At 45.2% G+C, this 26,320-nt stretch overlaps 1 protein-coding gene across 7 annotated transcripts in view; it reads right to left on the reverse strand.

Moving 5' to 3' along the window:
• MIER3 (MIER family member 3) overlaps positions 1-13,933 on the reverse strand; it is a 357,073-nt gene extending 343,140 nt beyond the window's left edge. Inside the window, exons 1-6 of one of the 7 annotated variants that reach the window (XM_078675116.1) lie at positions 13,881-13,933; positions 13,245-13,269; positions 12,977-13,024; positions 12,036-12,149; positions 11,081-11,226; positions 6,574-6,708 (exon numbers count right to left, since the gene is read on the reverse strand). In XM_078675116.1, coding sequence (XP_078531242.1) covers positions 6,574-6,708; positions 11,081-11,179 — 234 coding nt within the window. In that variant the 5' untranslated portion in view covers positions 11,180-11,226; positions 12,036-12,149; positions 12,977-13,024; positions 13,245-13,269; positions 13,881-13,933. Of the gene's footprint in view, positions 1-6,573; positions 6,709-11,080; positions 11,227-12,023; positions 12,150-12,976; positions 13,025-13,181; positions 13,270-13,880 lie in introns of all 7 variants that reach the window. The other 6 variants (XM_078675117.1, XM_078675118.1, XM_078675119.1 and 3 more) reach the window with 6 other exon arrangements.
• Positions 13,934-26,320: the final 12,387 nt, after the last annotated feature.

The raw sequence follows: 26,320 nt of genomic DNA on the forward strand, positions 1-26,320 counted from the left end.
CCTGTGTCTGTGAGAGATGTGGCTGACTCTCGCCTTCTATTGCGTGATATAGCTCTGCCCAGTGTTTCTGATTTGGATCGTGTGGCGTTGGACTCCCCCTTTACTGTTGATGAGATAGCTACTGCCATCCGTTCACTCCGTTCGGGCAAAGCACTGGGCCCGAACGGGTTGCCAATCGAACTGTACAAGTTGCGTCCCGACAGGGTGGCGCCATATCTTCGCGCCATGTTTCTGGAGTCCCGGGAACGGGGTATTCTCCCTTATGATCAGCGACTGGCCACGATAGTTGTCATCCCCAAGGATAGTAAACCGCGAGACCTTTGTTCCTCCTATAGGCCCATATCCCTGCTAAATGTTGAGCCCAAGGTATTGGCGAAACTCCTGGCGTCCCGCCTCCTGACGGTCATTGGTGACTTGGTCCATCCGGATCAATCCGGATTTATCCCGCATCGCAACACGGCTCTGAACCTACGTCGTCTTCACGGCGCGATTGCGAGGGCGGGGCTTCTGTCGGAGCCGGCCATTTTGGCATCGTTGGATGCCTCAATGGCTTTCGACACTGTGGAGTGGCCTTATCTTTGGGCGGCTCTTGAGAAATTTGGTTTCGGGCCTGAGTTTATTGGTTGGATCAAGTTATTATTATATGCGGAACCTCTGGCGCAAGTAGTGGTAAATGGTAGAGTTTCGGCTCCTTTCACCCTTGGTAGAGGTACCCGTCAGGGATGCCCCTTGTCTCCGTTGCTTTTTGCGCTCGCCCTGGAACCATTGGCTGCTTGGCTTCGGTGGGAACCTTCGCTCAAGGGGATTCGCTGGTCTCCGGACTTCGAGGACCGCGTTTCGCTTTACGCGGACGACATTCTTTTATATCTCACCTCCCCGCGTAAATCTCTCTCTGTTTTATTTGACGTTCTTGCTTCCTTTGGTTCCAACTCAGGCCTCGTTATTAACTGGGCCAAGTCCTGCGTGTATGTTCTTTCGGGTGTTTTGCCCCCATTGCCGAGCAGACTTCCTATCCAGGTGGTCCAGTCTGGCTTCAAATATTTAGGGATTTTTATTACATTGGACTCTTCGCTCCGCTTTGAGCGTAATCTCCTCCCCCCGTTGCTTAGATTGCGACTGGACGTGGCCCGCTGGCGTAAGCTTCCTTTGTCTCCTCTGGGCAGGGCGGCCCTGTTTAAAATGATGTCCTTGCCGCGGTTCCTTTACGCGCTCCAGAACTCCTATGACGCTATCCCCACGACCTATTTCCGGGAGATCGAGAGTCTTCAAAGGCAATTGATCTGGGACGGGCGTCCGCGTATTGCCCTCGCGAAACTCACCATCCCTTGGTACGACGGGGGCATGGCGCTCCCCGATATTAAGCGATATTACTGGGCTTCCCAGCTGTCTGCTATTAACCACGTGATGTTTTCACCGGGTCGTAATCCTGCATTCGAGATGGATAGACTCCAGCTGCCGGGTGGGGATTTTAATAGAGCGCTTTATTCTCGATCTGCCGGGCGCCATCTTGTGGGCCCGTCCAGGATTGCAGTAACTGTGTGGCGAGCTGCGAATGTGAGTTTGGGATGGGAGGATCGATTGACGCTGGCGACGCCGCTTTATGCCTCGGAACGTTTGGGCTGTCTCTGGTCTACCAAGGGTTTCGACCGCTGGGATATGATTGGGATTTGTAAGGTGGGTGATGTGTGCTCGAAGGGTAGTGTGAAGTCGTTCCAGGCCCTCCAGGCGGAATATGGTTTGACTGGTAGGGAATTTTTTCGTTATCTGCAGGTCCGGCACGCCCTCGCCTCAGTTTTGACTCCTGATGAGGCCCCGCCCGAGTCTTCCCCCCTCGAAGATCGTGTCCTTGATGGGCACCTGCCTGATAGCACTATTTCCCTGATCTATAAGAAGCTGATCAATAGTCGGGCGGACTTATTGGTCCGCCTTCGTGAGGCTTGGGTCGACGATGGGTTGGAACTAGACGATGAAGATTGGCAATCGGCACTCTCTTCTCCCAAGGAGGTAGCCATTCCTGCCCGTCTCCGTTTGGTTCAACTTAAGATCCTTCATCGAGTGTATGTCACTGGTCCGCGTCTGGTGACGATGGGCTTTTCCTTGGATGGGTTATGTAAGCGTGGTTGTGGATCGAGTGCGACCTTTTTACACATTCTATGGGAGTGCCCGGTTGTAGCGGCTTACTGGATTGCTGTGCTTGAGGTGATGACTGCTGTGACTGGTGTGGCCCTGCGGCCGGAGCCTCGACGATGTCTGTTGAATGTTTGGGAGCCCACTGACTACTCTGTGGCCCAGACCAGATGGGCTACCTTGGGTTACATGATTGCGAAACGGGATGTTGCGCAACTCTGGGGCGCATCCAGGCCCCCTGAGGTCTCGAAATGGGAGGACAACATGGACTGGTCCATGTTTCGTGAGAAGACTGTTTATGTGGCCAGGGGCAGACCCAGGGCGGGACGAAGATTTGGGGTCAGTGGAATGAATATCGTGGAGATATCTGCACCCCTCCCCTTGTAGGCACTACTGAGGTTGTCTTATCTCCCTAGGCGAGCGTTCCCGGAACCCTTTCATACTGTTTTTTGAATTCCGATTCTCCCCGCTGCTCCCCCCCCCTCCCGACCTGGTTGGAGCCTCAGGGCTCTGGGTATGTTCTCCTGACCGTGGACCATCCCCTCCGTTCTTTGGGCTGACCTTAATTACCGTGCATTCGCCTTTTTAATGTTTGTTTTTCTTTTTGTATAAACTAAAAATTCAAAATGCTCTGTGATATGTTGGGAGTAATGCTTTGTGCTGGATTTGTGCCTGGCCACGGGTGTACATTCTAATTCATGCCTTGTGCCTTATTATTAGCGGCCAGCCCGTGAGGTTGTAGGCCCATTCTTGTATTTTTCTACGCTTGCTCAAATAAAGATTTTTGAACAAAAAAAAAAAAAGAAAAAACCCATAACTCCAGCATCTTGCTGACCTCAGCTTTGTTTTCCTGAACGTGGTCAGACTGTTGATAGATTTTGGTTTTGAAAAGTAAACTGTCTCCAGTGTCCACATTATGGTTCAGTTCACTCTGTCTACAGATCCTCCTCAGAAACCAACAGCAAGGACATGTCAGCCCTTTTACAGTAGAGTTTCAGGCAGTTTACATGGATCACCAAGTAGGTAACCTCACTTTTTTTCAAGGATAGGTTTAGGGCCACTCCATCTGTCCCATAGGCTCTAAACCCCACACCTTCTGCCCAGGTAGGAACTCCACCAGTGCAGGTTTTGGTCATACCACAGCTTTGTGAGCGGTTGGCCAGCCTCAAGGTTTTGGGATGCCTTTTTCATGTACTTTGCCATTCCTGGAATGAAGGACTAGCACATAGTCCACCACATCTAGTTTAGGTTCATGGAGAGGCCTCTCCCAAACTTCTTTTACAAGTGCAAGTGATCCCCTCACAGGTTGGCCAAACAGAAGTTCAAAGGGGGGAAACCCTACTCCCTTCTGAGGCACTTCACTGTAAGTGAAAAGCAGGCACGGCAAGAGGACATCATATCTTCTTAAGAGTTTTTCAGGGAACCCCGTGATCATGCCCTTCAATGTATGGTTGACCCTTTCAACAAGACTATTGGTGTGTGGGTGGTATGGGGTAGTGAATTTGTAGTTTACTCCACACTCATCCCACATGTGCTTCAGGTATGCAGACATGAAGCTAGCATCTCTGTCTGATACCACTTCCTTAGGAAACCCCAACCTGGTGAAGACACCAATAAGGGCCGTGGCTACTGCAGGAGCTGTAGTGGTCCTAAGGGGAATAGCTTCAGGATACCTGGTAGCATGATCCACTACTACCAGTATGAGTATGTTTCCTGATGTTGTGGGTGGTTCTAGCAGACCCACTATATCCACATCATCCCTTTCAAATGGACTAAAAACAAACATACAAAATGGGTAGCAGCCGCCTCTTTGGGATTTTCAGGGTATGTGCGTTTACCCTGACTTGGTGCTTAAGCCTTCATCGGAACTGGAGTTGCCACTGTAGCCTTCTTCAGTCCGTTGGCCCAGATGTGTCCTTGCGTGCCTCCGAGTTTGTGTTGTGGTTTGAATCCCTGTTCAGGTGGGCACAACTTTTGTCATTAACTGGATTCCAAATCCTATTTTGCCTGTTAGTGGTCAGCATCATAGGTTATACTTACTCTCCTTTGATCCATGAGTCTTGTAATTATGTGATTATTATTGCTTTTATTCCTACTTAATGTCGATATTGTATGTATGTATTACCCTCCTTCCATCCTTTTTGTAAAGCGCTCGGACATCCTTCGGGATCTTGTTTGCGCTATATAAAACTTTATAAATAAAAAAAATAATAACCCCAACCACTGGTAGTGGAATTAAAGGGGGCTGTTGGGTGTCTGGCTATTTTGCCACTGGCTTGACAGGTGACATGGGAGCTGACTAACTCCTTCACTTTCTGGGACTACTGTGGCCAGACGAAATGGCTCTACCAAAGGTCACTGCCATGGGCTCAGTTCCCTCAGGGGCTGACAAGTCCTTTCCCTTAGGAGAGGGGTCCTGAACTTGTTGCTGTGTAGAAGCTTGTCTCCCAGTTTTCTTCCCTTTCGTCTTGAGAGGTTGGGCCATACTTTCAGGCTCCAACTCTCCTTTTCCATTCTGTGCTCGAGTTTGTGCTCTTGTCTTCACACACACCACCTTAGGAATGTGCAGCATGGCTGAGGTCTCCAGGTCAATTCCATGCAGACAGGCAGCTGTAAGTTTTGACTAGACCACTAACTGTTTCAGGCCAGATTCTCCCCCCTCCCTCCCCAAAGTCTAATGGCACCATAGCCATGGCATTGTTAGCAGTGATACTGTCAGCGTTAGTGACTGAATAGGATAGGTTTTTCCAGTAAGCTATTGCTCTGGGGAAACCAGTGTGTCTCTCCTCATAGTGACACTGGCACCTGTATCCCTCAGGGCTTCTATCCTGGTCTCATTAACTAAGGGGTATTGTAAGTACTTTTTCAAGTTAGTGGGTCAGACACTCAGAGTGGCTAAGCCTCCCTTCCCTTCAGAGATTAGAGCAGTCTCAGTGTGAACCTTGATTTGCTCTGGGCACACTGTTGATCCCATTTGGAAATTTGCCACACCATTGTTAACTGGAGGGGGACTAGGAACATTCTTGTTGGGATAGGTAGCATCTATAGTAGGGTGTCCAACCTTCCTACAGGTACAACACCAGGCCTTTAGGGGATCAAAGGTTGTACCCTTATATCCGCCAGTGGATTAGGAAGAGACCCATCCCCCTTAACAGGTTTTTGGGGGCCTTTAAAGACTCTTGGTTTTTATCTTGGGAGGGGGTGGTGAACCCCTTCACCTCGGGGAAGTTTTGAAACCACTTTATTTGCGTAATACTCAGTGGACGTTTTGGTCACCCTTAGTTTGACCCAAAGATCAACCTTCTTTCCTAATTATTGCAGAGAAATTAGACCTAGGTTTACCACATACTGGTGCAGCTTTTCTTTAGTGCAATTACTGAACATGTGTTCTTTCATCAGGAGATTATAATGCCCAACATAGTCATGCACATCACTTCCAGTCGGCCAACCATCTAGTGTTTTTTACGGAGTAGTCCATGAAGTCAACCTAGGATTGGTTTGGTGGTTCCAATGAATCTGATTCCATAATACTTCTGAATTTAATTCCATATGCCTCCGGTGTGAGTCCAAAGCCCTCAATCAGGGTACCCTTCCGGAGGTCATCTGGCCCAGTGAGGGTCAGCAGTCTGTCTCTGCAGTTAACAGAGAACAGTTCCCAAAATAAGCCCCCTCCCCGCCCCCCCCCCCCCAGTCTGACTTATTCACGTCTCATTCCACAAGCCCTCACAAAGGCTGTGAACCATTGGGTGATGTCATCGCCTTCCTCATCACCTTCCTCAAACTTGGGGACAATCCCTTTGGGGATTTTAGGGTTATAACAACTTTCGCTCTTTCTAGGTTTGACATTGCTGTCACCATTGATGGTGTAAGCCCATCTGTATTCTTTCTTTTTCTGGAGGCAGGAGTCTGGACTCTAGGTCTAACCTTTAGGTCAACCTTGCTAGAAGGTACACCTAGACAAGAATTCTGCTGCAATAAAACAAGCATATGAAACAACTGAATAAGACATTTCATCTTTTAGGTATTGCAGCTACATTTTCATTTCCCACAGAAAATAGAACTGTTTTGCACCTCTAAACAAAGGATGTGGAACCAGTGCGGCTAGAATATGAACAAAATAATTCCATTTGCTAGAGCTTTAGCCCCATTCCTGTAATCTTCCTTTGGCTGAAAGATGAGCAATGTCTAATTTAACATTAACCCCTTCAGTAGCCAAGTACAAATAACTTACTGTTGCCTATTTTGGTCCGTGATGGATGTGACACTCATTAAATCCTATAGACAAACTTCCCATATTCCTTTTACAAAGTGGTGTGGATCATTGACTGCATGAGCAACAACTGTTTTTTAATATGCTTATGGCATATTCAATACTGGAGAGTTTACATCACAATGAATAAAAAGGTGTATTGTACTGAAAAACACATTTGAAAATGTTGCACTTACTTTGTCAAGCGTCATGTCTGGAAGTTCATCAGCAAGGTCACTTGGAGAACTGTCAACACTAGAACAATTTATGACTGGAATTGCAGATTCATATCCGTAGTATGCAAGTAAATCATCTAGAGGCATGGTTCCTTCCTGTCAAAAGGATGATGAAGAGATTTAGTTTCTACGTGCTACTGTGTGCAGATGTTCTGAATCTGGTTAATACCACCATGAGCAGGTAGGCTGCCACGATACTCTAAACCAGCCCATAAATGTGTTATGGCTACTCTTGACTACTTTCTTCTACAGGATCGACCTGTGGAGGAATGGGGTGTAGACTCTAGAACTATTGGTAGAAGTGATTTGGTTCAATACGTCATTAAAAACAGATGTAAACCTACAAACAAATCATCAAAGTATGGATTGGATGCGTACAACAGATGCCCCACTCCAAACTTTATGGATTGAAGAAAATCAGCAAGGTACATTGTGTGAAGGTTTTCTTAGGGTACTGAAACAACCAGCAGTTATTGGGCAGCATACTACACAGTTGATTTTGTTTACTGATACTACTGCAACTCCAACTAGTTAAACAACACTCCCTCTGGCCACGTGACCCTCTCTAGGTAGCAAGAGCATGCAGTCAATGTTCACTCTAAAAAGTGCTGGGGAGGTATAAACGTACATACAGTAGAGTAAAATAAATAACACTTAATATCAATCTTCGGTATTCAAAGAAGAACAGAGTATTTATCTACAGGTTGCTAAATATTCAGGTAAATTACGATACATAAAAAGGAGGCAGTACCTTCCGGAGTAGGGATACAACAAACACTAACTAGCTCTTTACGAAATAGATGTTATACTCTCCTAGAATACTAGCCTACAGGTTCGCTATGCCAACAGGATTGTGCTCGGGTACTCTGGGCTACTCAGGGCTAGGTGAGCAATGTCCACTGCAAGTTCCTCAAAAAGGATACAGTATTGTGGTTGAGATAAACGATCCAATGACACTGATAGGCCCTTGAAAGCGGCTGACCTTCTGCAGAGCCAATCCTTGCAGGGGACTAAAATGTGAAGATTAGCTCTAGGTTCCAAAGGATTCAAAATGACCAGAGTAAAATTCACCCTCAAACCGCAAGATCCAGGTCAACGTTCTGGTAATGGGTACAGTCCAAGTCTCCGGTCCTGTTAAGTGATTATTCGGCACAGTAACCGGTAATGAAAACAGCATAGTTAGGTCCAGTTGAGAGCCTAATTAGAACCTTAATACACTTAAAAACATTTGCCACGTTTTAAATGTTCTTGCTTGGTTCAATGTATTGAGTCGGAATCCATTCTGTCCTACTCGAGAGCCACACTTAATTGGCCTGCAAGCAGCAATCGTTGATGCTGTGGTACCCACTGTTTCCTGGCGCACCCAATGGACCACAGTGCTCTGCCATGCCAGCTGCAGTCCAGCTCCTCTTTTCCCATGCCAGTAAGCTCAGTTTCCATTCACGTGCCCCAGCAGCAAAGCTTCAGAGGAATAAAGATTTTAGTCAAGTATTAAAGTGGAGCACCAAAGGTTGGTTGTTTTCTTGACAAGAGGTTTACTTTGCACTAGGACACAACGTCTCCTGGATGTCCAAACAATGTACTAAGTACTAGCTCCAAAACGCCACTGTTTATCTTCCTCTGCTAGTCAATACGGACTGCCTCAGCCAGTCAGAGGGCTGTCTGTTTTACAATTAAAACAATTCCTCCAGTCTTGCAGAAGTGCAGCTCTCCTTGCTGTGTTTTACGTGATTCTTAAAACAGGGAATTCAAACCAAGGATCTATTCTAGCTGGCCAAGGTTCCTGGAACTTGGAAAACAGGCAGAGCTGGTGACAGTTTCTCAAGGACCATAAGTCACAACATGGGTAAAGGGTGGGTGTCACTCCAGCAAAGCGAATCTAATAGGCATACAAATAAATTGGTTAGAAGCCTTCCCCTACCAGGATTAAGAGATTTCAGCAGGGAGCAGCTGAGCAAAGGAGTATGGGCAGGGTTGATAAGCTACACTAGACAGAAAGCCTGCCACAAAGATGTACACAAAGCTTATGTAAAACACCTACACACACACACACCACAATGGAAGATCAATTTCTGGCGAGACCCAGTAGTCATTCTCCTACAGGTAAAAAAATTCCTTAACACTGAAGTGCCTATTAATGCCACCACTTGTCACACCACAGCCTGAGGCGAGGGACAAGAGACACCATCCCTCAGACGGGGAGAGGTGGGAGGCGCACTCCGGGTGTCCACTGCCAGCAGGCGCACTTTAGCCGAATAAGAGGAGCACTTTAGCCGAATAAGAGGAGCAACTCCAGTGGGCTCTACTAATTGTTGAGTTCACTGGAGGAAAAACACAGGAGCTAGTGCCTAAAGAGAATACGGTTGGGCGACACATCTTTCTTTTTCACCCGATGCATAAAATGTTCCAAGAAAATGTTAACCAGCACGCTGCGCCTTGAAGGTAACCACAAATGGACAGATTTTCCCAGTGCACAGAAATATAAGCGTTCTTAAATGTTAGTGTGCAGACAGAATTTTTTTTTTATCCAAAGAATACATTTTATGAAACTCATACTTGCGAATCTACTCAGTTTGACTCTGCCCATAAGGGTGAAGTCCGCGGTAGGAGAAAAACCTGCAACAATATTTCCATAACCGGTTTGTTGACCAAAAGAAATGTGTACAAATACTATAAAGCAACATGTACCCGATTATTCTTAAATTTTAATATTTTATAGTGCTGTACTGTGGGGAAAGAGTTTCTATTTGCAAATGTAACCTCTGCCGCAGAGAGATAAAAGGCTAGAGATTCAGAAAGACGATACGAGCAAAATAGAGTCAGCAACGACTCTCAACCACTTTTTTTCTACAGCGAATTCTACAAATAAAATTCTTGTTGGGGCTTGTCCAAAGGACGTAAAAGGCTTTGATTGGTTTATAAACATGCACGCACAACCCATCTATAAATAAAAGAGAAAGGAAAACTGGACGATAGCCTCTAACAAGTTACTCACACAGATATAAAACTCAGTCTCAATGAAGAGGCCAAATATCCTAAAAACAGTACACAATAACTCCTCGGAGCCTTCGTTTTAACCGATTAACATTTTCATCCAAAGATGTGCCATTTGCAGAATTATTTTGTGATGCTGCCTTGTCAGGATCAGTATTTAAAATAAAATATTCTTTGCATAGGAATGGGTTGGCTGGCACTGGCGGCAGGTATTGCAAAATTGATTTTATGCTGGCTCGAGCACTTGTGAACGTCCACGCGGGATCACTAACCTCTTATTTTATCCAAAGTAAAGACACTTTTAACATGGAATGTGTCCTGAATGACATCATGCCCCCTCTAACAAGAAAACTGTTCTTGCAGTGGAGGTATGGGACTTTACCCTGGAGGTCCTTTACAAAAGGATGGACGAGACAACCTAGCACTTCGGCATGCCCCGCATGTGATAACCCACAGGAGAATGATGTGCATGTTGTGTTTTTCTGTAGAGCATATCGGAACAGTAGAAAGCATTGGATTGTTCCTCTGCTTAAAAATCTGGGTTTTAGCCAGCTTCAACCGGCTTATAGAGTCTTAAAAACTGAATTATCTCCGATAATTGTCTTTGCAATGTCAAAATTTCTAACTGCAATGTGGTTCACACGCACAAGGCTCCTAAAGGTGGCCAGGGAATAATGGTAATAGAGTCCCTTCTCATTAATTATTACTGTTTTTTAAACTCTTTTGAAATATGAATTGATTTTACGATTGTAATATGGTTTATTGATGTAATACTATGTGTATATCTTTTATGGTCTTGTGACCGAAAATAAAGATTTGGAAAAAAAAAATAAAAAAAATTGAATATCGATAGAAACTGGGGCACGCCCCAACCCCCATCAGTGACTGAGTGGGAAAGAGATTTGGACTGGTGCCAACAAACAGAAGAGACTGTGTATAAAAGCAGGGCCTGTGTTAAGAAATGGGATAAGATTTGGGTACCATGGCGCAGACACATGGGGACATTATATCTTAAATAGTTGTCATGAAGTCTACTACCATGCAAAGACTAAGATGCCCATGATGTATGCGCGTTTTTAGCAGAATCTCCCACAGTAATATCATTGCTTCTGCGCCTTGTAAAATGGGATGTCTCTCATCAAATAGATAAGTAAATGTTTTTAAAATTGTTTCAGTGATGGACATGCATACTTGTTTACGCATATATTGTCCTCCCAGCCCATTTAATAGAAATAATTTTTTAAAAAAAGAAGAAGAAGGGGTCAATCAGGGTTAGGAGGTATGTCAATTCAAAAGGGGGTTTAAGCAATCAAATGGTTGCACTTTCGTTGGCATATTTAATACACCTCTTCTAAAATAAATGTTTTAATTATGTAAATATATATTTCCGAGTAGGAGTATAAAACTGAGAGCTTGACAACTAATAAATAACTGAAGAAGGTTACCCCGAAATAAGATATAATAAAATGACTACCTTTTCTAAATCGTGGATTTCTGAGTTGAAGTTTTTTCCACCCTCCATCATTTCTTCTTCTTCAAGAGTTCTCTCGTCGTCATAGTCATGTACCAACATATCTGCAGTAGGGTCAAAATCATGATCCTCAGAGGATAAAGATCCAACTACAAGAAAAAAACACATGCATCACTAAATATCAAATTAAAGCGGGTTGTCAAAATTATGTATAGTACTATCCTAATTCACAATAATAGGTATTGTTTACTTTCAAATTATAGCTAGTGCATTTAAATAGACAGGAAAAAATGAAATGTTGCACAACTCCCCTCACCCCTCATATTTTTATAGACTCCGATATGGCTCACTAGAAACCCAAACTAATCAACAGTCTGTCATCATCAGCAGAAACCGAAATAAAAGCATGGTGGGTTGCTACAGCTTGCTAGAAAAGAAACATCAGTCCCCTGCGAGAGAACCGGTGAGTACGCAGTGAGGTTTATAAAAAAAAACATCCTCTCATTTTAAGGTTTTTAAAGGTTAGATTAAGTACAAAAGTTGTACCACTGAAGCATTTACAGGACCGGTGTGTTGAACAAAATATTAAAACATTCCGGAGCTATGTGATGGGCAAAACCAAAATTCAAAATAAGAAACGTAAAAGAAAGTGGATAATGCATAGCTTGCTCTCTGATAATTCATAACTTGCATAACTCCCTGAGTTTGAATGTTATAGCGGGTAAAAGTACTTTAACGTTCCATAATAAGCTATATACAGAACAATGAGTTTGAAGTTTTGTGATTTAAAGAAAAACTACGTATTGACAGTTCTTTTAGTCATGTGTAATATCTGAACCCCCCTTAACCTAATGCTATAATCGACTAAATTAACTTTCGGCGCTTTCTACCATTTAGCGCTACGTAAAACAAGTTCGATAAATATACCAATAATCTCTTTATTCACCATGCCACTCACTGTCACTGTCTCATCCTCCAATTTCCCTTCCTTTGTCTCCCTGAGTCACATGATCCAGGCACCCTGACTTCCATACCACTTTGTTCCTTCCTCTGTTTAACTGTCACTCCCCACCTTTAAAAAAAGAAAAGAAAATTCAGTGATGTGCAAGGGTGTCGATTTCAGATGAAGGTTGGTCCAAACCTATCCAACCCTGCCTGCGGAGCCTCCTACACTGTGCGGTTAGGCTGTTATTGTGTGACGTCATAACGCATGCGACTAGCCTCACTGACAGGTCTTCATTGGCTAAGGCTGCTGTGAGTCACAATGATGCGATGACATAGAAAGCAAACAATAACATAGCTTCCTCTGCCGCCCCCGTTCACCCGTTCATTACAGGCAGAAAAGTTAATCGCTTAGCTGTTAGAAAGCAAACAATAACATAGCTTCCTCTGCCGCCCCCGTTCACCCGTTCATTACAGGCAGAAAAGTTAATCGCTTAGCTGTTAGAAAACTTCACTCAAATCGGGAATGTATGCTGAATTTAACCATAAAAAAGAGACCCACGGAAGTAGCCGCGCCCTGTCTAACTTCAACTAAAGCAGCTGCTAAGGAAAAAGTAAAATAACGCGCAATGAAGTAACAGCCACCACAGTACAGGCGTGTGTTAAGATGGTACGGAAAGAACAGCAATACCAGCCCTATTCACAATATTGTACACAGCCGGATCAATCAGGCTACATGAACGAGGATTTGTCAACAATCGGAATGCCGTTCATCCTAAATATCCTCCGGGGCGGGCAACTGGGTTTTCGATGGGATCATGAAACTACAGGAATCGTGGCTAGAAGGTTCTGGTTTGGGTGACGGGAGAGGTTAGAGCAAGCAGTGGAAGGGAGCGGTTAGTACAAGCGCTGGAAAGTATGTTTATGAGCGCAGCAGCAGCCGCACAGCTCCATTACCTAAGCAGCACACAGGGGTCTGGTCATTGCTAGCACATCCTCACCGCGCTGAAGTGAAATAAAGAAAAAAAACACTAAGAAAACAGTCTTCCGGAAGGACACAACACACCAAGGGAAGGGTACGGGGTGCACAGTACATAAAAACACACTAAATATGCGTTTTAAGGAGAAAAAATAGCAAAGAGCTTAAAAGTATTGAACGAACCCATTTAAAACAAGGCACTCCTTGCCGCTCTGGCTTAAGAAAAGGGAAGTAAACAGGACAAACCTGGGCTGGAACTTCCAAAGGAAGCCTGCGGAGAAAGGGACAAACAGAGATGTTACAGCAAGGAGAGGTACGGGCAGTCGCGCAATGGAGGGAGGGTAAGCAGGGGGTGCGGAATCTTCCGCAGAGTACAGGTTCCTCCCGGAAAATGATCGCTTCGTGCCGCCCCTCCCTCGGCCACTGGCACAGGGCGTTTCGCTGCTGCTTCTAGGCCCGCAGCCGCGACCCTAGCCAAAGGTGGACAGCGCTGGGTCTCCTTGGCTTGGTCACGTAATGCTGGCGGCGCAGACGTATAGAATGTCAGAGCCCAAATAAAGGGCACCGGGCTACGACAGCCAGCATCCATTGAGGCACAGACACCCGGAACCGTAGCCGGGGTGTGGGAGGAGCGGCCTGAGTCCTTTCCTACCCCGCTCCCCCCGGGATCAGCGCAGCGGACACCGGCCGCAGAGGCCTACACCCCCTCCCTTTCGGACGCTCCCTGCGGTGTCCCCAGTCCTCCTCTGGGCCCGAGCGGGCTCATGCTGACACGAGGGGGCCCCCTCAGCAGCCCGCAGGGTTCACCAACCCTATCCGTGCCCCCATGCCCCAGGGATTCCGCTCGGAAATCGGCCGCCTCAGCTGATTTTTCCTGCTTACCTCCGCCATATTGGTACCTCTAGGCGAACGAGCGAGCAACTTGGACGAGTACCCGGATGGGAGGGCGCAGCCAATCAGCGTGCGGCGCCGGGGAAGGTGTCCGGCGGCTGATGGAGAGTGCGGGGGGCGGGGGCGAGGAGAGGGTTCTGACAGCGCCCCTTACACCTCTGCCCAGGCCCAGCCCTCGGAGCCAAGGCTGGCCTGGAGGGGGTGCACAGGCACTGGGAGCAGGTCGGGGAGCACACCGGCCATGAGCCTAACCCTGCAGGACACGCACACACCTTCTGCCCTACGAAATCCGAACATCAGAGCGAGTGGGAGCGAAAGCGCAGAAACACAAAGGAAACCGGATAACGTGTCAAATTCTAAAGTTAATTTCGAAGGAGTAAAAACATGCACAGATTAGCAGGTTTGGGCGTATTCCTACGTAAAAAACTTTTAAATTACTTTTGGTTCTCTCTCAGCGTCCAACATAGCGCATACAACTAAGGTGAAGGAGGGACCAGGCAAGGAGAATTGGGTAGGGCGAGTAAGTTTTCAAGCTTACAAGATTTATTTATTTATTTATTTAATGCGATTTTCGATAGCGCGAACATTACCCGAAGGTGTCAGAGCGCTTTCAAAAGAACCAGTTGCGATACATTAGGAGTACAAGAGTTACATAAAAGATACAAACAGGAAAAAAAATTGCAAATGTACAGGTTGTAAAGTCACACTGGGAAGAGATACAAATAGAAAAAATTGCAAATGTACAAGTTGTAAAGTCACTCAAGGAACAGATACAAATGGATAAACTCTAAGAATCACATAGGAATGGTAGTGAGTATAAAGGTCTACTACATATACTAGTGGTTAGAGTTATCTCTATATACATATATATACAAATAGTAGATTTTCTCAGGATTCCATTTTACCAGCGATTCGGCTTGGACAAGTATATATCACATATTTACAGAGTAAAAAGAGAAATACAAAAATTAAAATAAAAAGGGGTAGAGAGCGGTATGTGAGGGAGAAGTGTTTGAGGCTGAGATTGGTGAGAGGAGACAGGGGGACCTGAGGGGGAGAAAGAGATAAGGCAGTCCAGCGTAAGAGAAATGTCTGAAGGTCAGCAGGATGGAATCCAAGGGACCAAAGGAAAGGACAAGAATCAACAAAATGTCGGACCCGGGTCGTGGGCATCGATGGAAACCATCTCAACATGGCAAGATGCACCCAGGGCAAGAGCGACAACAGGAGAGGGTCCAAAAATGGCGGGGCACACTCGAGTTCCAGTCCAAAAGTTAAGAGGACCAAGTCCAAAGAAAATCAGGGAGCCGACCCAAAGGAGGAACAAGAGGGGCAAAGGAGCCAGACAGTCAAAAGGAGGAACATTTTCAGTATTTGCACCTCCTTTCACCACTGCTGCACATACATGATCCCAGGTCTAAATGCTCTCACACTCCTGTACTGGGCCCCACAGTCCACCCATGTCATTAGCTGGAGGGGTGTTAAAACAAATCCCCAGGTCTCCACCCAGCTTTCATGCTCGACAAAACGCTGATGTCTATCTTGGCTCTCCCAGGGGGGCGTTAGCGGCTTCGTCTTATGTAGGGGGTGAGGACTGTAATTAAAATCCTCTCTCGGTTGTGTAACCTGTCCCGCCCGTCCACTGTGGCCACGGGCCCCCATCCACACACTGCGGTCGGGCCACTCAGGCTGATGGAGGCTGCAGATCCGGCGATCACGGGCTGCCCCAGCTGCGGGCGCCCGCCGGGGAAGATGAAAGGGCAGCCGGGAGCCCACTCCTGATGTTGCGACCCACTTCTACCTCCGTTTCACGTTGAACATCTCACTCCAACAATGAGGGTGATTCTCACTGTATTTATAACACCAAGCCCCTTGGAAGGAATAGGATCCCTTCCAGAATCCTGGTCCTTGGGAAGAGTCTGTAAGCTGGGCAGCACATGTCTCTTTCCCTCCGGCAGAGAGGACACGTCCACCACCCTAATGCCGATAGATCTGGCCATATTGTTGCAAGGCATTCTAATTTGCATTAATGATGCAAACAGAACCGGACAACAAGAGTTCTTACAGTCTGCAAAGTGTGGGAGCTCCTTTACCTTTTCTAGTAATTTGGTCTCAATAGAGGCCACTATGAAATTAAGGGCAGAAAAGAGTTTTGAGTTAGCCTTCATTATCATTTGACCTGTATATATTTTGCTTATGCACGCCAGAGCATACAGCATGGTAATTGGCCAGCACCTTCAAACACTGTCTCCCTTGGCTATGTAATACTATTATGCCTGAACACTTGAATATCTGCCTAAGAGAAAATGGCACATCAGTGCCAGGACTGGTGGAAATTTATTTTTCCAGTGTTTTTTTCTTTCCATGCTTTAATCTTTTATGGGTTAGCCACCGAGGCAGCGTTTGGCTGTTTCTTGCTGAAATACCTCTTGTTGCCAATGCACTGAGGTTAGAGCCCACCCATTGCTTACCAATAGTTGGCATTATTGTCACTTTCATTTGCTTGCTTCTTATTCAATGGCTTGCTTTTCTTGTGTTTGGTCCTCCCCTTGAGCATACCTCTTTGCCGTCCTTTTGATTGAATGGCTTGTATTCTTCCACTGCTCGCATTCAGAGAACAATGTTTTTTCTTTCAGTACTGCAGATGAGTGCATGTAGAAATATTTTACAAATATAACAATCTGAAATAAACAATACTAGCAAACGTGTTGGACTTCAAAGGAGTCAGATTTAATGTTCTAACTCGAAATTAAGGAAAAATAGAGAAAGTGTTTATTTTGCAGAGTATAGATTTACTGTTCCCACTCCAATGTAAGCAAATGCAGGGAAACTGACTGACTTTGGAGGGGTTAGATGTATTATTCAAACATTAATCTAAGCAACTTTAGGGAAAGTGTTTGACTCTACCAGGGTTAGAGTTACTATCCCCACTTCAATCTAAGCAACAGTAGGGAAAGTGTTGAACTTTGGAGTGGTTAGATTTACTATTCCCTCTCCAACGTAAGTAAAAGCAGAGAAAAAGTTGGACTTTGGAAGGGTTAGATGCACCATTCCAACTATTATTAATTTAAAAAAAGAATTATGTGCCCAATAAAATAACAACATTAAGACATATTTAAAATAATACATATATGCAATTTAAATACAATTAAATGTAATTGAAAAATAACATTTAATAATACAAAAATAATTTAATACATATACAAAATAATTACATTTGAAATAAATACATTTCCTTTCCTCCATTCCTTCCCTTTACACTAAATTAAAAAAAACAATAACAAATTTAAAACAGTAATTACATAAAATAAATATAATGAAAACAGGTAATATGAAATTCATTTTAAAGAGTATTAATATATATACTTATCCATGAACTAACAATTAATTAAAGTACGGCCAATCATTGGCATAACAAATAATCAATTAAATAACGTACACATTTAATTACCAATTAAATAATTAATTAACATAAACAGTTAATGAAAAAAAGTATATAGTTTTAAAAACTTACTACCCCTATTGTTATCTCCATGGGGTCATATTGTTGTAAATGATATTTAAGACTTAAGATTTATGTCCGATGCTATTCTGGCAACGATATGCTGTTACCATACCCTGCATCTGCAGTCAGGTTAGGGAGTGCCTAAGATGGTCTTGACAGTTTGATGTCACACACACCAAGTGCCCTTTCACGGGTATGATGTAACACAGAGGGAACCAACGCTCTCCGTGGGTGACAGTTCATTTAATGCTTTCCTATAGTATTACGCAGGGCTTTAAGTGCGATGAAAAAACGGGGGGAGGGGTCTCTAAAAGGGGGGTGGCCTGTGCAATTAAGGGCGTGGCTTAAAAACACATAAGGTAAAAATCTGTTTTTAGCACTGTGCCCCGTGGCTTGTATTTTGTTATTTCTGTCATTGCATCCAGATACATGATACAACAAGTAACATAACTCCAACAAGTCTGGACTATTGGCTTTGTCAATGGTTGTTAGTTGCAAAAGATAAATCAGCAGCAACTATGGCTTGTATATCATATTCAAAAAGCTTCCACTTAAAGCCCTGGTGACACCACAACAATGTTGCTGCTCCGGAGTTACAAAATGAGAAGGAAATCCAGAGAGAAAATGACTCTCTTTAAAGGATTTCCCTTCCCCATCAACGCTCACCTGGCATGACTTCATGCAGAAGTGAGCAGAGCAGCATGCACACTGACACTGCAGTCTGGAAAAAACCGGACCGCCTGTGCCAGGACACAAAACAGAGCCTGATAGAGACCCGTTTCGAGGCCCCCTTTAAAAAACTGCCGGTGCTCAGCACTGGCAAGACCCGGCCCACTTAAAGCCCTGGTATTACACCATTCATACAGTGCCCCTATGTGGGGTGCTGAAGAGCTTCTCTAGATGGTTAATACATCGTGTATGATATGAAGACGCAATGTCGTCATCACTTATTCGTTTTTAATAAAATGTTAACCTATCACCTGCATAGCCATCGCCTACATGAGTAACACAGGATTTATTCATTATTTACGCATATTGATGTCACATATTATTTTACATGTTGTTTTATATTTAGGTGTAGCAAACTGATTGAATCATATATTTTGAATTTAGTTAGCATATACACCATTTAACTTTGACTTGAGCAGGTCTGTAATCTTTATTAATTACGTGAAACAGGAGGACTATCTCCTTAGATTTATTATAATCATACAGTGCAGTGGCCCCAGCTACCACCTATTTCTCCAACCTCATGCCTTGCATTCCACACCCTCCACACCCTCCAACCTTCTAATCCTAAAATTCTAATTCCATGACATTACATCATTACATTTCCCCCTCTTTTTAAAGAGAACAAAAAAAGAAAATGAAAGAAAAATAAGAAAGTGAAATAACACAATAAAATAAATTAGAAAGCCAACATTTAGCAATGTTCTATTAATCAAGTTGGTTTCTGTGAAACTCACTCAGATCTTCTATTTAATTACCCCACTTGTAATTGCTCCAGATGTTGACCATCCCATTGTGCATTTCCTTGCTCTTCAGTGTTTGAATGACATTTTTTGAAAAATATTTTGTTCCTTGTTGTGAGAAAGTGCCCTCTTTCTGCATGGTTGCCCCCACTTTTTCCTGAATTGCTGATGTGCTTTGACTAAGTGTGCCCTGGGCTCCTGCCAATCAGGTACCCAGGGCCTACGTTCTTTCCCTAAAACTACATTGAAGCCTAAACACAATTGGCATCTCTGGCCACAGGTCAGCCCCTGGTAAATGGTACCAAAGGTACCCAGGGCACTGTGACCAGAGAAGGCCTCTAGGGCTGCAGCATTTATTGTGCCACCCTTAGAGGTCCTGCACCACTACACTCACACACTGCCATGCAGGCTGCATTTTTTGGTGCAGAACAAAGTGAAGAGTCGACATGGCACACAACTCTGTGTGCCATGCCTACAACCCACTGCCCTGACATAAGTCAGTCACCCCTCTAGCTGGGTGCACTATACCAGTGGCGAGGGTACAGGTGCAGGAGCCCTGTACCCCTACAGTGTCCAAGTCCATTATTTACATTGTAAGTGCAGTGCTGCCATTCATATTATATGGTGCTGGTAGTTTGTCATTACGAACTCCACAGCACCATAATGGCTACACTGAAAACTGAGAAGTTTAGTATCAAACTTCTCAGCACATTAAACCCACACTGATGCCAGTGTGAGATTTAATGAAAAATGTACACAGAGGGCATCTTAGAGATGCCCCTGAAAACTAACCTACCACTAGTGTCCAGGCTGAGAGGCTGCTTTCAGCTGCCACCACCAGACATGTTTCTGGACCACTGGGTCGAGAGGCTGCTGCTCTCTGGGGCCTGAAACAATGCACATCCTGGACAAGGTGCCAAGCCTTCTTCCCCAGGATGGGCAGGGTTCACGAAGGGGTAGCTTCAAAGGCTTGCCTGCCATTGTGAGCTTCACCAGGACACTTGCTGCTCTTGGCAACTGGTCCCCACTGGTTCTGACCCCCACTTTGGGCGGGAGACCTGGCGGGAAAAACAAGTGAGGAAGAGAAGTGTGCCCACCTCTGCTAACTCCACCTGTCAGGTGGGGGATGCGAGGCACAGCTCTCAGTCCATGCCATCTTGAAGAGGGGGGGACTCAGCCAACTAGAGACAGGCCCATGCCCCCTCCCACTGGAGGGTGGCATAGTAGGGGGTGTACCCACTACAGGGAAGGGACCCACTGGTCCCTGCCTTTTACCAACCTGTAATGCCCCTAAACCTAGTATTTAGGGGAACCCCTGAAACTTGCTTCCTCAGACAAGTAGAAACTACAAGAAGAAGAAGGACCGAACAGCCGTGCAGAACCTAACAAAAGGAAGACGCCCACTGACTTACTGACCTGTCTCCCCCTCAAACTTGCTCCTGCAAAGTCTTGGTGTGTCCTGCAGCCAGCAACCTCGAAAACCCCCAGAGGACCTGCCTTCCCTCATCCACAAAGACTTTGTCTCCCGTGAACACCAGATTTGTACATCTGCAACTTCTGGCATTAGCCGGAAACCGCTAATCCGCACCACCTGCAACTGCCGTCTACGGCCTGAGCTTGAGTGGGCAAACACCACAAGGAGGTCACCCCAGCGATCCTGACCCGAGATCCAGTGACCCCTGACCTTTCTGAAGCCTCCAGCCGACGCATGCAGTCTTAATCCAGAAGGCCCCCCTAACCGGGACCAGAAGCTGGTAAGAAGATCCGACCCCAAAAGGCACCCCTGCACCCGATGCCCCACGGCCTTGTGTGACCCAAGCGACAGTGCCTAACCAACCCCTAAATTCTCAAAAAAGCTTTCAAAGTGGTGGTCGCACCCAAAAGACCTTCGGTCCCAAGCTTGCAGTGTCTTTGCAAACCGAAGGTTCTCCATTAAAATAAACAGTGTGCTCAATGTCAAAACAGTACCCTGCTCGCGGCTGCCCTAGTGCCGCTGAGGATGCACCTTTGGTGCTAATTTGTTTCCCCCTTTGCCCTGAGCTAAAGTCCAGGACCTTTTCTCCCACAACCAAGTGGTCTGCTAGTCAGCAGCCACCAACCGGAGACCCCTATCCCCCATTGGATAACATTGGGCCTCAGCACTCTGCACCCGGCCACCCTAGTGCCGCTGAAGGTGTAACTAGAGTGCATCCTTGACCCTGGAGGACCCCTGAGTCTACCCCCAGAACCTCAACTCCCACTACCAAATACTTACCTCAAAACAGGTAACACTATTTACCTCCATAGGATAATATTCACTGTTTTTCTGTGAAAAGTTCTTAAGTGTGGAGTTTGAGAAATTAAAGAAATTCTTTAAAATTGCATAATCTAACAAAAACGATTTTACTTACCTGTTTTCAGGAAATGTCTCAGAGTAGTATCTAGATATACTACTCTGTGTAAGCCTAGTAATCTCAAAAGTTACTTACCTGCTATTTTAGAAAAAGCCTATTCAAGTCTACGTACTGCATTTACTAAGTAATGCATTTCTCTGCATCCATATAGTAAATCAAACCAAAGTGCATATACAATTATGATTCAAACTGTATTTCAATTGCATTACTACTGTAAAGTATTTATGGTTTACCTGTGCCAGGTTTGTTTGGTTCTAGAAAATAAAATAACTAAAAGAATATTGTTATATAAAAACAATTGGTCTGAAGTTCAGTCTTTGAGTGTGTGAATTCATTTGCTGACTGAGTGTATACAACAAATGCTTAACACTGTCCTCTGATACTGCCTTACTGCTCGACCACACTACCACAAAAATCGAGAGTGAGGTGCTATCTAACTTTACCTCTGCCTCCCTTTGGGGTTCCACTGGACTCTGCACACACTATACCTCACTTTGGTATAGTATATACAGAGCCAGCTTCCTACACTTGTTATCACTCGATTGTCACTTTTAGCTGTAATTGCTGTACCATGAATTTATGTTATTTCCAAAGGAGATGGACGAAATTTACTTTGTGATTTTTTAATTTGTTGTTGTTTTACTAAAACCAGATCTCCTATGTTGTAGTACTCATTTGAAAAATTAGTTTTGCTATCAGCATAATATTTCATTTTCATTTAGCTACTGCATCCATTTTCATTATTTCAGTATGGTCTTTGGGAGAAACAGATGAAAGATGTGGCAACTGTTTTTTGTCTTGACTGACCAAACATTAACTCAGAAGGACATTTACCTGTAGAACCATGAGGAGTATTTCTGTAGTCTCGTAAAACTTGACATAATGCTTGATTTATTGAAATCTGAGACCGTTTTGCTCTTTGTATAGCTTTTTTGATAGTGGCCATCAATCTTTCTACCATACCATTTGCTTTCGGCCATATTGGTGTAACTCTTCTATGAAAATGTTTTGATTTTATTTGCATTGAATGGTGGCCCATTATCTGTTTTTAGCATGGCTGGTATCCCTCAGGTCGAGAAAATGTCACCAAGAACAGGAAGCACAGTTGTTGCAGATGTTGACGATGTTAGTTTTACAATCAGGAATCTCCTGGCGAGGTGTTCTGCTGCTGCTGACTTCTTGAAAGCCTGCATTTGTTGCCTGTATTACTTGCTGCGGTTCCTGTCCTCCCGCCTCCCGCCGCACGCCGCCCGACCCCTATTCCATCCCGGGGTGAGGCCGCCGAGTGGAGTGCGGTGTGGCTACAGAACCACAACTCCCAAGAGCCTTCGCGACGCTACCCGCGTCAATTGCGCGCCAGGAGGCGCATAAATCACCAGTCACCCCGGTTGAGTGGGTGACTCCTGGCGAGGTGTTCTGCTGCTGCTGACTTCTTGAAAGCCTGCATTTGTTGCCTGTATTACTTGCTGCGGTTCCTGTCCTCCCGCCTCCCGCCGCCCGACCCCTATTCCATCCCGGGGTGAGGCCGCTGAGTGGAGTGCGGTGTGGCTACAGAACCACAACTCCCAAGAGCCTTCGCGACGCTACCCGCGTCAATTGCGCGCCAGGAGGCGCATAAATCACCAGTCACCCCGGTTGAGTGGGTGACTCCTGGCGAGGTGTTCTGCTGCTGCTGACTTCTTGAAAGCCTGCATTTGTTGCCTGTATTACTTGCTGCGGTTCCTGTCCTCCCGCCTCCCGCCGCCCGACCCCTATTCCATCCCGGGGTGAGGCCGCCGAGTGGAGTGCGGTGTGGCTACAGAACCACAACTCCCAAGAGCCTTCGCGACGCTACCCGCGTCAATTGCGCGCCAGGAGGCGCATAAATCACCAGTCACCCCGGTTGAGTGGGTGACTCCTGGCGAGGTGTTCTGCTGCTGCTGACTTCTTGAAAGCCTGCATTTGTTGCCTGTATTACTTGCTGCGGTTCCTGTCCTCCCGCCTCCCGCCGCCCGACCCCTATTCCATCCCGGGGTGAGGCCGCCGAGTGGAGTGCGGTGTGGCTACAGAACCACAACTCCCAAGAGCCTTCGCGACGCTACCCGCGTCAATTGCGCGCCAGGAGGCGCATAAATCACCAGTCACCCCGGTTGAGTGGGTGACTCCTGGCGAGGTGTTCTGCTGCTGCTGACTTCTTGAAAGCCTGCATTTGTTGCCTGTATTACTTGCTGCAGTTCCTGTCCTCCCGCCTCCCGCCGCCCGACCCCTATTCCATCCCGGGGTGAGGCCGCCGAGTGGAATGCGGTGTGGCTACAGAACCACAACTCCCAAGAGCCTTCGCGACGCTACCCGCGTCAATTGCGCGCCAGGAGGCGCATAAATCAGCAGTCACCCCGGTTGAGTGGGTGACTCCTGGCGAGGTGTTCTGCTGCTGCTGACTTCTTGCAAGCCTGCATTTGTTGCCTGTATTACTTGCTGCGGTTCCTGTCCTCCCGCCTCCCGCCGCCCGACCCCTATTCCATCCTGGGGTGAGGCCGCCGAGTGGAGTGCGGTGTGGCTACAGAACCACAACTCCCAAGAGCCTTCGCGACGCTACCCGCGTCAATTGCGCGCCAGGAGGCGCATAAATCACCAGTCACCCCCGTCTCGCGGGACGCCGGGCTAAGCCCGGGCAAAGGGCGGGCCCTCTGTGGTCCTCAGTGGCCGAGGTAGGCCGGGCTGGGCCCTGTTATTTTTAATTTTATTTCTTATTATTTTCTTTGTGCTAGCGTGTAATCGCCTTCTTTTCGCATGAAATCTTGCAGATTGGTAGACGGCTACAAAACACGTTAACTACTTGTATGAGCGTCGCCTTCTCTCCCTGTGGCTGCACATCATTTTATATCTTATTTATTAGTTCTTTATCTGGACCGAGTATACCTGTTGTAGGATTAAAATCTTTTACTTACTGGTATTATGGAGGCAAAGAAACTACGCTCTGGGAAAGTCCTAGGGGAAAATCTTTGTATAAATCCAGGATCTGCTTCCTTGAAGAGAAAGTATGAAAATAATGCACTATTGAAAGGCCAGATGCAACTGGTGCAAATCTGGGAAAAAAGTTTAAATAAATCCTTAGAAGTTCCCACAAAAACTGATAATTCCTTATTATTACATTCAGAACCGCCATTTACTATGGAGAAAGACCTTCAACCTGAGCTTATGCTGGAAACAAATATATCCCTGCATAATCAACAAGATGAAGTAATCCTCCCATTAAGTATATCAAATAGAGTTGACTCTGACATCTTGTCAATAAATTCGCAAGCATTGTATTATAATACTCTTAAGGGAAAAGAAAACGAAGAGGAGAACATAGGTGATGCATCCATTGCCACCAGTATCGATCTGGAACTTTGCGGTCGATATGTGGACAATAAACCTCTGACTCACTTCGTGGAAAATAAATCACCAACTGGAGCAACGCCGTCTGGAATGTTGCTATATAGCAGCACTCCTTCTATTAAATCCACAGACAATATCTCAATACAGAGTGATTTGAAATCTTCGCAACTCAATCTCTCGGGGATTTGTGCTTTTACTTCATCTAGTTGTCCAAAAAATGAGAAACCTATCTCCGAGTCACTTATAGCACTTGAGCAAATTTTGTCTTCTATATTACTACTACTTGGTAAATTTGCCGTGAGTTCCGACTGTATCATGTCCTCAGTTACTGAGATTTTGCAGGTATTGCTAGCAAAAAAAGTTGAGAATGTGATTACCACTCCTATTGATTCTGTAGAGCCTGTGGTTCAAAAAGTTAGCGATAACAGTAATGCTGTGGGGGGAAATGTATATTCGAAATCATTTATAAAAGTTGATGTTCATAAGCCCCTTGAGCCCTCTAACTTAACCTCTCCTCTACAGATAAAAGATTCAATGTTGATGGGGAAGGAAGATAGTTCTTCAGAGGTGTTACAAATAGTGGGTAATGAACTTTTTCCCATTTTTGTCCAGGACAAAAAAGATCCAGAAGGATCATTGACGACTCTTAGAGTCTCAAAAGTTAAAACTAGAGGGAAAAATAAGAAGCAGTTACGCAAATACAAAAAGAAAAGACCAAGGCAAATTATTTTTCCTAAACACATAAATCATGAAGTGCCTGACACTATCAAAAGTGAACATAATTCTCTACCGGTCATCTCCGTTAATGAGGAATTTGTGAGTATTACCAATGATGCATGCGTGGGTACCCCGCCGGATTCAACCTTGAGGGGGATAATTTCCTGCGCAGCGGTAAATGTCCCTGATCCACTACCTAAAGTCACTGAAGAAACAGATAACACGCCGATAGTGGCAAGGGGACTAAATACACTGGCACCTATTTTTCGATTACAATCTGAAGTAAATAGGAGCTCAATTATGCAGCAAGTCAAAACTCCTGTCTTGGAAGTGGATACTTTGTCACTAGACTTTTTCCCCTTATTTGACTCTGATTTAAAGCTAAATAGATCATGGCTGCTTAAATGCTTTAAGGAGATAGAAGGTTTAAAATTAATTTTAACGAATGATATTGATTTAGTTCTTCCGATAAAATCTATAAATGGGCAACGAACAAGGGTAAAATTTTACTCTAAAATAATTGCTAATCTTGTTCTTCAAAAAGCGGAAGTGTTTCAATGTAGAGGAATTGATGTGTTACCCTATGTTAATAATGATCAGTGTATGTCTATTAGTGAAAGACATGCAAAGTTAGTTTCTGGTCAGGATAATTACCTTACATGCAATAAAGACCTAAAAATATGGGTCTCAAGAGGTAAACGAATGGTATCTCAGGTATTGCCACCACTGTTAGCACAGATATTCCCCTAATAGAAGACAATCAGATGTGGAACTGGTTACCAGGAGTGTTATCAAAAACCACATCGAATAACCCACGTCTATTTTCACATCTTTAACACTCACTTAAAAATTGTCTCATGGAATGCCGCCGGCTTGTTTAATTGCCCAGAGAAATTTGATTTCCTATTCTCCTTAAATGCAGATGTGTTATGTATCCAGGAAACATGGTGTCAAAATCTCCCATACGGGGGGAAAGATTACTAT

The sequence above is a fragment of the Lissotriton helveticus genome, chromosome 2_1 (genome assembly GCF_964261635.1).
Source record: "Lissotriton helveticus chromosome 2_1, aLisHel1.1, whole genome shotgun sequence".
Classification (NCBI taxonomy): domain Eukaryota; kingdom Metazoa; phylum Chordata; class Amphibia; order Caudata; family Salamandridae; genus Lissotriton; species Lissotriton helveticus.